The 16,068-nt window shown below is 51.4% G+C and overlaps 2 protein-coding genes and 1 non-coding gene across 6 annotated transcripts; all 3 read right to left on the bottom strand.

The window, feature by feature from the left end:
- Window positions 1-2,354: 2,354 nt before the first annotated feature.
- On the bottom strand, window positions 2,355-9,709 carry trim8b (tripartite motif containing 8b). The gene is made up of 5 exons (XM_057046064.1): window positions 7,192-9,709; window positions 4,933-5,028; window positions 4,571-4,836; window positions 4,379-4,494; window positions 2,355-4,277 (listed from the first exon to the last, which is right to left on the bottom strand). The coding sequence occupies exons 1-5, from the start codon at window positions 7,795-7,797 to the stop codon at window positions 3,589-3,591; spliced, it is 1,773 nt and encodes a 590-aa protein (XP_056902044.1). The 5' UTR covers window positions 7,798-9,709; the 3' UTR covers window positions 2,355-3,588.
- Window positions 9,710-12,182: 2,473 nt separating this feature from the next.
- On the bottom strand, window positions 12,183-12,297 carry LOC130513230 (U5 spliceosomal RNA). Its single transcript, XR_008946650.1, has one exon. It is a non-coding gene; the product is annotated as a U5 spliceosomal RNA (small nuclear RNA).
- A 1,095-nt stretch (window positions 12,298-13,392) lies between these two features.
- On the bottom strand, window positions 13,393-16,040 carry LOC130533128 (uncharacterized). Of its 4 annotated transcripts, none has more exons than XM_057046307.1 (4): window positions 15,481-16,037; window positions 14,681-14,894; window positions 14,485-14,593; window positions 13,393-13,703 (listed from the first exon to the last, which is right to left on the bottom strand). In XM_057046307.1, exons 1-4 carry the CDS (start codon window positions 15,763-15,765, stop codon window positions 13,589-13,591), a joined length of 723 nt encoding a protein of 240 aa, XP_056902287.1. In that variant the 5' UTR covers window positions 15,766-16,037; the 3' UTR covers window positions 13,393-13,588. The 4 variants fall into 4 exon arrangements, with proteins under 4 accessions (XP_056902287.1, XP_056902280.1, XP_056902303.1 ...); XM_057046300.1 differs by having other exon boundaries at window positions 14,485-14,596; window positions 15,481-16,036; XM_057046323.1 differs by lacking the exon at window positions 13,393-13,703 and adding an exon at window positions 13,926-14,129 and having other exon boundaries at window positions 15,481-16,040.
- Window positions 16,041-16,068: the final 28 nt, after the last annotated feature.

Genomic DNA, 16,068 nt, shown 5'->3' with positions numbered 1-16,068 from the left:
GCATAACATGTTGAAATGAGCCGTTCCTCCTTCCGCTTCTGTGTTAATCAGCAAACGCGAGTGTTCCCTTCTGAAAAGCGTCGTGCACAATCCAGGCTTTTTATGAACTCATTCAGAATTCCGAGGTCGGTTTCTGAGAGGCTTAGCGGCGCTGTGGTGTTGTGTTCTGCTGGGCTCTGTAGGTGACTGATTCCGAGGGCCTCAGAGACTTGCTAAGGGCCTCTTCTTCTCACACAATGACGCTCATTGTGCAGCCTTCCTCTCCTCAGAATGGACACACAGAATGTACTGTGATTGTTATTTGTGGAACTTCCATTCTCACAAAGCTCCATGGAAAAGCAGCGTGTGCGTTCCATTTGAAGGCTAACGAGCAGCGAGACGATGGGGTCAGGGCATCAGTGGCTGGTCTTTCATCTTTAAGGGGCTTTTTAAAATGGAGGCTAATTTTTCCTCGTAGCGCTTAGCATGGCTACACATGCTGTTCACCAAACGATGGCGTTATATGATGTCGCTGCTTGTCACAATACCTCCACAGATCCTTCATTCCAGGATCCGTGGTCTTCAATTTTGCTCAGGAATAAATTGGAAAGTGGGATAAGGCATGAAAAGTGTCAGAGATGCAGTGGACCAAATTAGCGCCCTGGTCTCTCCCTGTGAATCAAGCAGCTGTGCAGCAGCTGTGTGCAGCAGTGTGAGAGGATGTGTGTCAGGAGACACAGAGGGCTTTTGTTTTTTCTGATAGTGTGTGCGACAGAGCGTGAAAGATAGAAAAGCAGTTGCTGCAATTTACCCGGCACCTCCGACCCCACAGCTCTTGTGTTTCTGCTGAGGTTTGCTGACTGGAGGAAAACAAATAAAGAACATCAGAAGTGCACTTCTACTGGCTCCTCAGAGAGGCCAGAGGTGGGAGTGAGACGGGAGGGAGCGAGATGGAACAGCACAATTAAACATGCTTTTATTTTCTGCCTTATTTCCTGCTGCCCGACGCCAGAAGAACCAGTGGAGGAGAAGAACAGAGCCTCCTCTCACAGCTGTTTTAGAGCTTTAAAGCTCTTCGAGTCCCTGTTAAGAATTTATGGCTGCGTCTGAAAGTTCACTGCTAAATTTGCAAAGAGCAATTTACAAATTTTATGGCACCACAAGCCTCATCAAAGGAATAGTTTTTGTTGTAGGAAGATTTCAAACGTTTTTCTATTTGCTAGGATAGTTGTCCCAGTTTAGCATCGATACATAAAAGTGGCTTTAATCGCTGACAGGCTTTAGGAGAGCTGGAAGCTTCTCCCTGTGTGTTGGACTGTGATGTCCTGCAGTACACATGTGCAACACTCAAGTAGCAACAACCTGGTCAGGAAACAATAATCATGGGAAGCTGGTGGTAAAGCACAGATGTCGGCATTTATTTAACCTTTTAAGCCCGTTTTTTTCCCTTTCTAATCAAACTAACTTGCGGCTCTAGCGAGCACGGAGGCCCCCGCACGGAATACCAGCAGTTAAAGAAAATGGATGGATGGCTCATCAACATGGAGGTGAAGAGACAATGAGCGACATTATTGGGCGGACTGTTCCTTTAAGAGCTGGGGGCGGGGCTTAAGTCCGCGCATGCGCATCCGCGTCTGTGCACAGTTCCACGGTCTCACCCAATAATAGATGAAAATGGGATTTAAGTTGCTTTAATCTGCAGATGTTATCAGCAGTGGGGGCTGTTCTAACTCTTTTAACGGCGCTTTGGCACCTTCAGCTCCACATCGTCGCCCTCGAACATCACCTTCCCTCCTTTGAACCAGAGGAAATTCCATTTCCACTCACTCGCGCACGGGGACGAGCCCTGCAGCCTGGGTGGGAAGCTTCTTCCTATCAAGGAACAGTTTAACGATCCCACCGCGGGGAAGTAACGCACAGTCGGACCGAAGGGTCCTCTGAATCTCCATCCCGTCTCCTCCCGGAGGCCCCTCACCCACGCACGCTCCGGAGCCTCATTGCAGATGTTGAAGGCTGGTCCCCCCCCCACGTTATTGGGTCTTCTGAGATGAATAACCACGCTCACGCCTCATCAGAAACAGTGGCGGGGGAGCGTTTGCATGTTTCAGAAGGAAGTTTGTGGCGTGTTTATGGAGTGGGAGGATGTTTCACTCTGTTGTACAGTTAAAAATAAAGAAGCAGAAACATAAGCAGCAGATTTCCAGCACACGCTCAGCAGGGACAAGCATTAAAATACTAATGCAGTGGGTGTTTTGGTCTTTTCATGGGATTTATTGCTGAAAGAGTTAACAAAATATAGAATAGAAATATAGAATATTGCCACACTTAACACAAAGGGAAACATGGTTTGCATGTACAGAGCTGAGAGCCGCGAGTTGGTTTCAATCTGTTTATTTGGAACCCTCCAAATCACTTCGGTCATTTTTCCATTTCACAAAATATTTACAAAAGAAGATACCTTTGTCTGCCTCTCCCCCACCTCCCGCCGACCGTCGGATCGGCTCCCGCTCGTGACAAACGCTCACGTTTCCGTCTCGTCTACGTCTTTTAGAAAAAGTTCTTGAAAAATTCCTCCCACCCTTTTTTCCTTTCATACATGTATTTTGCATACTTTCCCCCAATTGTTCTTTTGAAAAGGAAAGAAAAAAAAACAAAAAGCCAAAAAAAACTTCCTGCATGCTTTGAGCTGCAAACAGGAAGCCGAGCGCCCGTGTGCTTATTGAGAGGAAGTGACATCCTTGCCCTGCAGGAAGTACAATTACAGCATCGTCAGGTCCTCCAGATGCTTGATTGGTTTGGTTCGGTCCAGTCTCGCCATTTCCTCTAAAACCGTCTCTGTAGACAAGCGCTGAGCTACAGATGTACCAAATGACACAAAGCTAGTTAGGAAATGGAAACAGTCTGTGTCAGAGTGCCGTTTTGTGTCCGGTGGGGTCCGGCGCCCAGAGCCGGGGTCCGGCGCCCAGAGCCAGGGCCCCCCTCAGGCGCAGCGCCACCGTCCAGCATCTGTAGTCCAGACATTGGGGGGGAAAAAAGCATCCACAAGTGCATTGTGGGTGATCAATGGAAGAGCGTTAGCGTGTTCAAGCTGTACGTACGATCCATCCCTGAACTCGGCAAAGACGGGAAGAGGCGCCGCGGCGGCAAAAATCAAAGGGGGGGGGGGGGGGGGGCAGCCGGCCAGAGGGGGGGGGGACAGGGCCCCCCTGCTGAGAGCGTAAGGCAACGGAGCTCAGGGGTTTCACTACGTCAGAGGCGCCGACCTGCACAAGTCCCTCACCGCTCTCCCTTCAACGCCAGTGAGAATCCACGGAGCCATTTCCTGATAAAAGTCCTCCGGCCCGTAACCACGGCAACACGGAGGCTCCTCTAACTTGTGCCAGACTGTTTATGCATCATAGCGGCAGCACGCCACGGAGAATCGGAGTGAAAGGGGGAGCCCGAGAGACGGACCCTGCCCCCGAAGGTGTGTACCTGTCCTACATGTGTGTGGATGGATGGTGAAGACTGAATATGTGTACAGTGCGACTGCATTCTTTACTTCCAGTTAATAATTCTTTAAAGGTGTGCTATTTTGGTGTCTCTATATCCAAGCGCGGGTCTACTCTGTTAACTGGTGACATAGTGCTTTGTGGAGGGCTGCCCGTACAGCCCGTAGAAATCTGTGTGTCTGTGTGTCTGGGAGGCGTCTATCCAGTCCCTCACGGCCAGGCCCTGCATGGACGGCCCCCCAGAGGCCAGGCCGGGGGGAGGGGGGTAGTCCTGGGTGCTGACCCAGGGAAAGGAGCCCGACCTCGGGTAGGGCGGGTGGCTGCGGTGGCCCGACACCGAGGGCATCCCGGAGCAGTAGCAGTTATCCATCGTGCACACCAGGATCTTCCGGCCGCCGTACTGCGGCAGCACGGCCTGCTGGGAGGAGTGGGAGGAGCTGCTGCCCCCCGGGGGGAAGTGCGAGGAGCCGAACACGGAGCCCGAGTGGTGGCTGGTCAGAGCGCCGCTTCCGCTTCCTGCTCCGCCGCCCTCGCCGATGTGAGGCGGGCCGCAGGGCCCCAGAGGCTGCTGATTGGTGGACTGACCTTCCCCAGAGGCGGAGCCAGAGCCCAGGTAGGGCTGCTTGGATAACGAGGACGAGGACGAGGAGGAGTCCTTGAAACCCGGAGCCGTGTTTTTTCCAACGCTGCCGTTCCCCTCGGGGAAGGCGGCGGAATGTTTCCGTTTCTCCGCTCCAGAGGCAGAACTCTGCCCGCTGGGGTAGGCAGGGATGGACTGCAGGAAGGTCGACGGAGGGGTGAGAGGAGCTGCGGGAGGAATGAGAGGATTAACGTGTCGGCCGGAATAAAGAGCCCCCCCGACAGTGAGATACCGGATTCAGCCGGGATTGTGGTGTTCATGATCCCACCTTCCAGTGTTCTCTTCAGGCTCTTCTCTCGCTTGGAGATTTCAGAGAGGAACAGTTTAGAATTGAGATTCCCAACTTTATAGGGAGGAAGAGCGCCGCCCACGCACGCCTGCGACCTGCAACACACGCCCACACACGCAGACGTTAAACCCCCGGCCTCCGCGGCGCCGCAGAGACTCCGGATTCTCTCACCTGTCCGTGAGGATCTTCACAGGCTTGGTGTTCTTCATGAAGCTCAGGTCCTCCGCCTTGCTGAAGGCCGTGTGGATGGAGCTCAGCAGCTTCTGGGTCTCGTGCCGCTGCTCCCCCAGAGCCAGGACCTGCGCGGCGTTGTCCTGGCAGTAGCGGGCGTGCGCCCGGTCCAGGGCCTCCAGCGTCCGACTCAGGTCCTCCTCCAGGAGCTGATGCATGCGCTGGTACTGCAGACGCACCTCCTCCTTCAGCTCGCACACCCGGTCCTGTTCAACCGCACCAATCAGGACGTCAGCGCGCCCCAACGCTCCTTCGGCCTCGCGCAAACACGCCGCAGCGGGCGCCAGAAGGTGCACACCTACCTCCACCACGCACTTGTCGGAGTCCAGCTTGCAGAGCTGCTCCTCGATCTCGTGCACTCGCTCCTCCACGCGCTCCTGCTGCCGCAGCAGGCTTTGCTGTGGAGGCAGGAGGAGAAAGGAGAGGTTTAAAAGCGCCGGGACACCGTTACTACGGCGACCCACTAGCATCCCGGCAGCAGAACCCAGTCGCCGGCTAAATTAGTCTCCATCCAACACATGATCCCTGCGAGGGGAGGGGAGGGGGGGGCGCTGTCATGGCAACCAGCAGCTATTTTGTGTTTGCATTAGTAAGAGAGGGCTAATGCTGGGGGAGCTGCAGGCAGCGAGCAGATAAATAAATGGGCAAATAGAGGCAGGAAAAGCTCTGCTCCCCCACCACCTCTTTAAAAGGTTCCCACAGCAGAGGCGGATCTTCTGGGTCCAAACTCTCTTTTTTTCTGCACGTGAACAACAGCCGACACAAACACGGAGGCTCATCTAGGTCAGCGTGAGGAGCGAATGTTTAAAATAAGAGTTGCATTGTCTCTCAGTGGGAATGACGGCACAGATCTGCTAATCCTGCATGTGTTTAATATTTAATGGCAGATATGAATAATCCTCAATCGGCCTTCGACGGAGGAGAGGAACGCCGGTGATTGGGCACCAGGCACAAAATGGACGAGTTTCACCTCTTCTCAACGGTCCGAAGCAGAACAATAGCTGCCGAACCTTCCATACTTTCTGGCCCCAAACGGTTAAAAAGGGAGATTAACTCCGTAAATCCGACCCCACAAGTCAATAATCTGTTGTTTTCCGCTCTTTTCCTGGCACCAACATCCCGTCGCTCCGACCCAACAGCAGCTGATCTTATCGCTGAAGATCAGCTGCTGCCCAGCTTGGAATGTAGACCAGCAGACTTCTGGGCCTCTGTAGCACATGGCTGAGAGCTGCTGCCCCAGATAACCCCCCCCCCCCCACACACACACACACACACACACACACACGTGTAGACACAGTTGACATGGGTGGAACCAGGACGGTGACCTGGTTGTGCTGATTGACTGAGTTACGCTTCCAGCAGCAACTGAAATCAGGGGAGAAACCAGGGTTGAAGGATTCAGCGCTCCCCAGAGGGTGGGGGGTTGTGGCTGAATATATGGGATACCTTTGAGGGAGGGGGGGGAGGAGGGAGGGAGGCTTTGGGCGGTGTATGGAGGGGGGGCTGCTCTTAAGCTGTCATTTCACTACAGCGTCTCCTCCATCACAGACGCTAACGGCTAACGGGAAGGACGGTCCTCGCCTGGAGTAGCAGCTGGATGGTTGGTGGGGGGGGGGGGGGGGGACTACACAGGCAACACCCCTACGCATTTCACAGTTATTCACATTATTTTACATTTGTGGGACCCTTGTGCAAATATATTAGCTTAAACAGTACCCTCCCCCCGCCCCGTACGGGCCCCCCCCCGCACGGGCGCCCCCCCCCCCCCCCCCCCGCACGGGCGCCCCGGTGCCCCAGGTGACCATAAACTCCACATGAAGCTGAGTCATTGTGTTACAGGAAACAGATACACCCGAGCGTGACGGTCGGGACTGAAACAGCCTGTCGGGTGAACCGAATGAGTCAGGAGCAACGGAGCCTTTCTGGCTCGCCCGCTGACTAAAAGTCCTGGAACATTTTTAAAAAGGCTGGTGGGGCGTGTGTGTGTGTGGGTGGGTGCACGTGTGTGTGTGTGTGTGTGTGGGTGGGTGGGCAGGGGTGGCCTGGATTTGACTCAACAACAGTGGGTAATAAACTCTCAATAAGGCAGGAGGTGGATAAAAAAGCAGAGTAGTGGGTCGACTAGTGACAAATCACATTAATCCCCCTTTCCCTCGCCTCCTGCCCCCCCCCCCCCCCCCCACCCCCCCCCCTTCATAACTGGCGATCCTTGAGCTCGGATGCACCTGTGCTGGGAAGATAAGGCCCTCTGAGGGCCCCCCTCATTGTTCCTGCCTCCACCACATTGTTTGTCATTCCAACAGATGAGGAGGGAGTCCGGACGCACGGAGCGACTCCACACGTGCAAGCGCCCGCTTCAGTCACCGCGGCGAGTACGTGGAGCGACGGCGGCCGCAAACGCAGCGAGGCTAAACCCTCGGCGGCAGCGGCGCACCCAGTCCCCCCCTTCAGCTTCTTATCATTTGGTTTGAAGAGTGTTTAAAAACAGGCCCCAAAGATGTTTAAACGTCGGTTTAAACACCTCGCCACCGGGCGCACGCGAGGAAGCAACGCGGTCTTACTCTGATGTCATTGCGGCGCAGCTCCACGTCGGTGACGGCGTGCCCGTGGCTGGGGTGGCAGCGGGCGAAGCAGCAGTACTGGCACACGGCCGTCTGCTCGGCCTCGCAGTGGTACAGCCGGTACTTGTCGTGCTGGAGGCAGGTCCAGGCCTTCACCGCCTCCGCCTCCACCAGCAGGTGCCCGAGGGCCGAGCACGGCTGCTGCAGGTGCGTCTGGACGTGCGACTGGCAGCACGGCGCGTTGCAGCGCAGGCACACCTTGGCGGCGGGCAGCGGGGGGCCGCGGCGGCACAGGATGCACTGCAGCGGCGGCGTGCTGGGCTTCTCCACGCTCAGGGCGTTGTACTTCTCCACGATGTTGGACAGCTTGTGGTTCTTCTCCAGGCTGGGCTTCTGCGTGTACGCGTGGTTGCACTCGGGGCAGCGGGCCAGCGCCGAGTCCTTGGCCCAGGCCTCGCTGATGCAGCCCCGGCAGAAGTTGTGCTTGCAGGGCAGCTGGATGGGGTCGGAGAAGACGTGCAGGCAGATGGGGCAGATGAGCTCCTCCTCGAAGCAGTTCCTCCACGTCTCGGCCATGTCGGCGGTCATCATGGCGCAGGCGGACATCGGCGCCAAGCGGACCGTGAGGTCGCCGCTTCTTACGAAACGAAAAAATAAAGAAGAAGAAAAGTCTGGAGAGGAAGTCCTTCAAACCTTAGACGGCCTGAAAGTCTGTGGCGCCGGAGCCTTGGGAGCGGAGCGGCGCCGGAGCCTTCGGAGCGGAGCGGCGCCTCCCTGACCGAGGCGCTGTGGTGCAGCAGGATCCCCAAAAGTGACCGGGTGGAAGCTTCAGGCCGGCATGACAACAGGGGCTGATCTCAACACGCTGGGAAGGAGCCGACGTTACGCAGATTACAGTAAACGCGGCTCTGCTCTAAATCACACACACGCACGCACGCGCGCGCGCGCACGGTGGGCCTGCCCTCACAGCTCCTGCATGTGTTTATAGGCCCGGGGAAGCTAGAGAGCCTCAGCTACAGGGAATCCATGAAATGCAAACAAGGCACAGAGCTGAATATCTACGGTGACCTGAGCCACCAGGAGGGGGCCTGGAAAACACGCTCGGTCCCGATTGGAGCCCTTCCTCCGCCTCAAAGTCAGATTATTATCGACCGAGGAGCTTTTCAGGCCGACAAATGAAGCATGAAAAGGGCGAGGAAGACGGGTTCCAGTGCGCACCCGTCCCGACTCGTCCTACAGGGAGCTTTTAAGCCCCAGACCTGTTTTCCAGGACCTCAAGGACGCCCGATTCTCTCGCTACTCGGAACGCGTCGCACCGCTTTTGTCCGCTGAATCATAAATAAGTCTCCGGATGGGGGGGGGGGGGCGCCACCTGCACTTTAATTCCACGGGAATGGACAGATGACGAGAAATTTCCTTGTCCCCGGCGGAGCTCAGGGCCTTCGGCGGGCCGTCGAGGCGCCTCGGCTCGGGGGGGAAACGCCAGTTTGCGGCTCAGCGCGCATATTTGAACACGAGGCCTCGCTTTTTTTTTTTTTCCTACTGTCGACAACAAAAAACCCCCCTCAAAGAGCGATCCGAACCCGGGCTGGCGCTCCGGGCCTGCTCACTGCATAGTTGGTCGTCTCACCACTCGAGTCCGGCTCCTGCGCACAAAACAAAGGCTTTTAGGCTCCGCAGGAATGTTGGAGCCGCTCGGTTCGCCTCCTCCGACACATCGATCACGGATCCCCCCGGAAAACACTCGGAATCCTGCACATCCAGCCCGGCCTGCTCTCGGATTCGCCTGTTTGGGCCTCAGCCTTTAGCCAACATTATTTTTCTACTTCCTTATCTGGGTTAAATCGCCTACATAACCTCCGACGTCACCTCACCATTTTCTACCATCGCGCAGGTACCGATCCCCACCGAACTCTCAGATCAGCTATGCTCATTACTTTACAAAGCGGCCATATTTCTGGGTTTCGCTCGGATAAATACCCAAATACACCCTGCCGGTGTGGACGGGGACGTCGCTTTTCTGTCCTTGTTAGGGGGAGCTGTCATCAGCCATCTTGTAAATCCTCATTTAAAAAGCAGATATCCGCCGTGAAGAGGCTGTTCCGCCGAAGCGGCTCGTTCGATCGCGAACCTACGCAGAACCACCGACCCACGGCACCGTCGTTATCGCGGAAAAAACGCGTCTTTTTGACGCGATAGCAGGTCCAAACGCTGCCGCCTCGACGGGGCTATTTAGTCGCCGTCTTATCTGCTCGGTGCGTCCGGTGAGAGTCGCCTTGGTGGTTCCGAAAAATCCGGACCGATTGTGAATAATAATTGGTATTTTTCTCCCCCCTTTCTTTCTCTGTCTCGGTCGGTCAGGCTTTGGAGAGAAGAGGAATGCAGGCGAGCTGGACTGGTCCCCAAAGCGGCGTCAAGGAAAACGCTGCGGCCGCGCACTTCCGGTGCAGCCTTTCAAAATAAAACAGCGTCACGTTCATTCTACTCAAATACACAACCGCGTTGTCCATATTGCACAAAACACATACAGAAACCTGCACGTAGATCACCTCAACTGTCTGATTGTCATTCAATGTGGCATCAGACAGGTGCTCTACATGAGTACAGGTGACCCCCCCCCCCTCCCCCGAGAGCAGTCAAGGTTCAAGTCAATTTTTGGGATGATGTTCCAGCAATGTGTTCATTTTAAATGAAATTCAAGGCAATTATATTGACAGTCATGTCAAGCAAAGGAAAACTACAGCGTTTGATGGGGCTACTGGATTATTCTGTCATTAAGCAAGTTATACTGACTTTGTAGCCAAATGTGAATAAAAAGTGAAACAGAAAATTAAGCTTGGAGTCTGTCTATGTGATGTTTGAGTTTTTTCACTGTTTAACACACTAAAAGTAAAAAAATAATAATCAGAAGAAATAGAATTACAAGAAGAGACGCACATGTTACATGATAAAGATACATGAATGATAAAGTTACAACATGGTCTCGTTCTATAGATTGAAATGGGGATCTATAAAAAACCCATCAAATCATAGAATGAATCACAACAATAAATAGATAACACATATGACCCATATGAACCTTAGAGAATTGCAATAAATAAATATGAAAACGCATTTACACAGCAAAGTTTGATGCTGTACAAATTGCTTAAAGGAAACAAACTGAGCAGCAAGGACATCTCTTATTTTGGAGGTTAGTGGCCGTGCTTCCGGTGTGATTCAGGCTGTTTCTGCCTGACCTGACGCAGTTTCTCGGCAACATCAGCCGCCCCCTCCTCCCACCCTGCTCCCCTCCTCCCAACCTTGCTCCCCTCCTTCCGGATCAATGCTACAGTGGTCACGTGACCTGTCACACAACTGATATGTGTCACGTTTTAACCGAGGAGGAGCTGCGGGACGACCGGGAGGAAGGGCTGCAAACCGAGCTTAAACGGCTTAATGCATCTGTTAATGGCCTGAATGTTGATGATTTTCCTCTGGGGCAGTGCTGCATATCTATCCGCGTGTGTGTGTGTGTGTGTGTGTGTGGGGGGGGGGGGGGGGGGAGAGAAAGAGGAGAGAACGTTTCTGTGTGTTGACATAACAGGAAAATATGAGTGTAGTATGTAAGAATTTGTTACAGTGTTGTCCGTGAGGGTGACCTCCCGCTCATGTTAGGGTCAGCGTTTTCTCCCAAACACTTGGTCTCTATCAGGGTCCTGGGGGAGCTGGAGCAGCTGAATCCCAGCAGCCACTTGGAGAATGGTTGGAATATACCATTTGCTTGCAATGTGGAGTTTATAATTAACCCAGTGTGCAGGCGCTAGAAGGGGGGCACCAGCCATCATCAGTGATAATAAATTAAACAGCATCAAGACTGGAAACATTTTCCTTTTACAGTCCTGTCAAAGTGACAAATTCTTGTGGTTTGACTGCTTTTAGCAGCCAACACAATAAAGATGCAAAACACCCCCATGTTGTCATAATTCACAATTTTAAAGGCGGGTTTAAAAGATATTTTGTGGACACCATTTCATCATGAGACTCAACGTTGCTTTATTGTTTATGCTGCCTCCGAGGCATTTTTATGAAGGTAGGTGTAATTTACTGCAGTAGAAGACTTCCATTTCAATTCTTTCTTTGACCTTGTGCGACTAATTCACGGCAACATTCTTTTCTAAGGTTAGCTTTGTGTAAATACTTTTTTACTTTTTTTTATCTTTGACTAATCAGAACAAATTGGTAAAATAACCCTCTCCCTAAAATATTTAAATCGTACGGCTGTAACATTTGACATTAGACTAAATAGTTAACAGTGTTTTATTCCATTCCAGTTAACATATTCATAGAAGTTTATGTTTAAATGTAGATTTTGTATTTTCAAACTCTGACTGATGAACCGAGGAGCAACATTTATCATTGAGCATTTGTAGGAGCGGCCAAAACTTGATACAGATATTTTAAAGTGTGATTAACTCATATGATGTCGACAAATGAACGATCCACTGATCTCCCGCTGAAGGACGTTTGTGTTTAAAGACAATAGATTTCCAAGCAGAGACGGACATATTAATAATTCATAATGGGCTCTCACTGGCTAAAACAAATACTGACACACGTTTACAAGCAAATAACCTATAGAAATCTCTGCCTAGCAAAAGAAAAGCGTGTAACGAAAATATCGCTACAAAAGTCATCTCAAATCACTGCTGTGGCGTGAAATTAGAACTTAAAATGATTTCCTTTATGCCCGTAACAACTTCCGGCTGTGGCGCAAGGGATTCTGGGAATGAGCAGCAACTTCCGGGTGTGTGACGTAACCGCTAGAGACGGCTCTGAAAAGTGATTTAAATTACTTAGAACGGAATTGTCCGCGAGACAGGAAGTTTTGTTCAAAGAGAAGCGGGACAGAGACACAACTGAACATAATACTGAACCAAGTCTTAATCTTTATCAGCACGTGCAGAACTAGCTGTTTGCGGGTGAATGGTTATTTTTGAACAATCAAAGGAAGCCCCGCACGAGGCAGGGCATCAAAAAATTGAGTTAAACTCTTGTTGTTCCACTCCACGGAAATCTTTAGTAAAAGGCGAAAGATTTATACGATCTGAAGTGAAACAAGAGTGACTGGCGAGACAACGGAACGAGGAGCCGCGTCATTACGATCAATGGAAGTTTCACAGACGGTTGGAAAAACCCTCATCATTATGCTCATGAAAAACCAAATCAAGACAAAGTACCTCTATATTATATTCACAATGCGTAACATAGGTATTTATGAAATGCATCATTAAATTATGTCCAGCATTATTTCTGCTGTAGCCGAAGACGCAAGGCATTCTGGGATATGTGTGACTTCCGGTCTATTGGTTGAACGAAAAAACTCCTTGATGAGTCCTAAACTCAGATATTTCATCTGCGTGTTTAAGACTTGGCTACTTGTATGGATGTAGGGTTTTTAAGGGTGTCTTTTTCGCGATTTGCAATGAAAATCAACCGGACAATACGGAGGAAAAATTAAAATCAACGATTAAAAAATGAGACAAACATCACACAAAGTACACAACTGTGCCAGTGTGTATCCTTTGTGCTATCACTTTCTAGATGGGTTTTAAATAAACATTGCTTTATTTGCTGCTGCTTTGTTAAAAATGTTTTGTCGTCGTGCTTTTCATCAGCAGGTGGCGCTGTTTCTTCCACAGAAGGCAAAATTTAAAATAATCTCGTTGGTCCGCAGAAGTTACACAGAAAGCACTGAAAAGGTTGAAAACAGCAATAACTTCCTATGTAAATCCATAAAACTGGGCCCTTTAATTTTGAGTGCTTACATGATGCGCCAGATTTTTCTACTTATTTCCATCCAGATGTGGAAATGTTTTGTGTATGAAATCATCGGAGTATGACTTTATTTTTCTGCTTTTTACATCAGGGCTGCGCAGATTCTCTTTCCTGGTCTCATCTTTGATAGAGCCTCTGTATTTTAAGTCTTTAGCCACATTCACGTGTGTTCAGTTTGGAATTTTAATGTTTATTTATGCGAGGACCAGTTTGACAGTGAGATCTTAACTTGTATCACTGCTCTTGTCCTCTTCCACCTGACATAGTGGTCGGATATGGGATGTTACATGTGAAGAATTAAAAGCAGAATCTCAGAATTGGACTGACGCATCACAAAAAATGTTCCAAAAACAAATGTGAGGAAATAAAATGCATAAAACTAAATTTCTTTATGCTCTTCCGTAATGTGATTTATTACACAACTGAGGCAGAAAATATAGATTTAACAACATAAAAAAGTGAGACAATAAATGAACACGATTTTATTCATAAATTACAATGCAAAACCTAATTTATCCCCTCTTAGTCTTTAACTGTGTGCCTATACAGCTGTGAGGATTTGCTTGTGACGTCCAGGCTCTCAGATGGAGTAAAGTCTGAGCTGCTCCTCCATGTCTCCCTCTGACACGTCCCCAAACGTTGATTGGTTGTCCTTCAGCAGCTGGAAGATGGCGGCCAGCTGCTCACGCTGCACCCTTGGCGGAGAGATGATGAGATGACATTCATCAGGGCGGGTTCACAACCCTTACGTGGCTCAGTGTGAGCTTAGCTGAGCGGCTACGTTTAAACCATATGTTGCTTTTTGAGCTCTTTGTGAAAAATAGTCAAGAACTCAAATTTAATCCCCAAAAGCTCCTCGTTTATACTTGAAATATTAACTTCATCAACGTAGTTTTAACAGTGAGTGGAGAGTCCAGTGAGAGTGGACTTTCTTTAAAGGTGGACGGAAGGGCGATACCAGGATTCATCTGCATATTAGTGCTTTTGTAAGACAGAACATTCAGGACACACTTAAGGGGGAAAAAAACAAGGTCTCCGTGTGGACAAGAACAGAGCCGATCCCTCGAGGGTGAACTACCGGACTCAGAGGTGGCAGCAATCAACACCAGAGAATCACACATCTGAGGTGGAAGGGCAGAGATGGGAGGGTAAAGAGATAAGATCATCGAATCAGCTTCGGCAAAGATAAGAACAGCGTGTGTGAAAACATCTAATTCATTAATGAGATCAGTCTCTCTCTCTTCCCTGTGGGTTTTTATTTTTGGCAGAAACGTTGTCCCCAGCCTGCCGTCCCGTCCAAACCCTGGCGGCGGCGGCCTAAACCCGGCGGTAAACCTCTAAACAGAAGCCTGACGAGACGCTAACACACGTGGAGACAGCGTAAAGGGGATTAACAGGGCTGACGGGGGAGGGCAGAAGTGGTAACCCCTCAATCAGGCGGTGACCTGAGTTTCAGGAAAAGTGGTCTTCACTGACCTCTGCTCTTCCTCCAGCTCCTCTTTGGACAACATCATCTCCAGGTGGTGGGACCGCGCCTTTCCGGGGACGTACCTCAAGGCGTTGGGACCATCCGATTCCAAATCATCTGCTAAAACAGAAGACACGCTGCTAGTCATCCTTTGGTGATAGATGAGAAAGGTTTGGTCTGGTCCAGGCGGGCGAAGGTGCTGACCGTGGCTGCCCAGGCTCTCTGCGTCTCCTTCAGCCTGGGGGTGAGGGAACGCACACTTTAGGAGCTCCTTGTCTGAGAGCCCCATGAATGACCTGCGACTCCTCCCCGACGAGGCCTCGGATGACGTGTCTACCTCCAAGCTCGTGGACGCGGAGGACGAGTGCTCTGCTTGCGTTGCCAAATCTTCGGGGTGCAGATGGGACTGTGCCTCCTCCTGTCAGTCAGATTTAAATTTACAAATGTGACGCGTACAAGCCAAATACTGACTGATTAAGGCAAATTAAACACCTTTTAAATCCTGTTGCAAGCATTTGTCAGGTTAAAAACGGGCCAGGGAAGGTCATGACCCCAGTTGGACGTGATCAGCCGTGACAGCTACAGACAGTATTTACTGTCACCTCGTCAGTTGCTCTGCTGCTAACACAGTTGCAGAGAAAAAAGCTACAACTGCGATGCTAGGACAAGCTCAAACTATTATTTTGACAGATCCGTGCACAAAATCCATGCAGTTAAGCTTAAGAAACTCCAAATAAAAGCAGCTAATGTTCCCCAGCTCTGGCTCCTGTGATCAGTCGTTTGGACTGTAATTGATCCGTAATCACACTGGTTCTGCTCCATTTATTACTCTTTACTTCCTCTATTCTGTACTTTACTGCATCATTTAGTGTCCGATGCTGTTGTCACTTCGCTGAGCAACACACGCTTTATTTCCTTTAGTTTCAAGTGTCGCCTGTTTATTCGGAGGCGGATAAACGGTTTATTCTAACGTGACGTAACGGAGGGGCGAGTGCGCGACTTACGGACTGCACAGATTTCACCACATCCCAGTGATCGTGCGCGCTGCCGCTGATGTCGCACCAGTCGTCCGCCGCCTTCTGCTGCGGTTTGTCCTCGGGTGCGTGGCCGTTGTGCTTCGCCTCCGCCTCCGCCCGCTCCGAGCCCGACGCGGGGCCGTTGCGGTGTCCGACGCCGGGCTTGGCTGCGGCGGCCCGGGCGGCGGAAGAGGAGCCGCTCAGCAGCGACGTGGCCACCACGATGGCCAGGAGCGTGAAGATCGCCGCCGACAGGACGAACGTTAGATCCATGGTGGACGTGCGGCTTCCGCGGCGTTCGTTCACGCGCGGCTTCCCATCCCAAACGAGCAGTAATCCGCTTCCAACATCCGCGCTGACCAGAAGCCTTTACGGGACGGTTCACCCGCCGTGACGTCACGGCCCCGCCCCCAGCCGGGGGGTGGGGGGGGGGTAAAACCCGCGCGAGCGTCAGGTGTGTCTCACCTGCGCTGCAACGTGCTCAGCGCGATTCTTTTAATCCCACCGTCCGCGTGTCCAGGCGGCGGAGGGATTAGGAGGGTTTGTACAGACCGGAAGGAACGGTCACGTGACAGC

Source organism: Takifugu flavidus, chromosome 1 (genome assembly GCF_003711565.1).
Source record: "Takifugu flavidus isolate HTHZ2018 chromosome 1, ASM371156v2, whole genome shotgun sequence".
NCBI lineage: Eukaryota > Metazoa > Chordata > Actinopteri > Tetraodontiformes > Tetraodontidae > Takifugu > Takifugu flavidus.
Note: the sequence above shows the minus strand (reverse complement) of the source record. Positions and strands in the feature narration are given on the sequence as shown.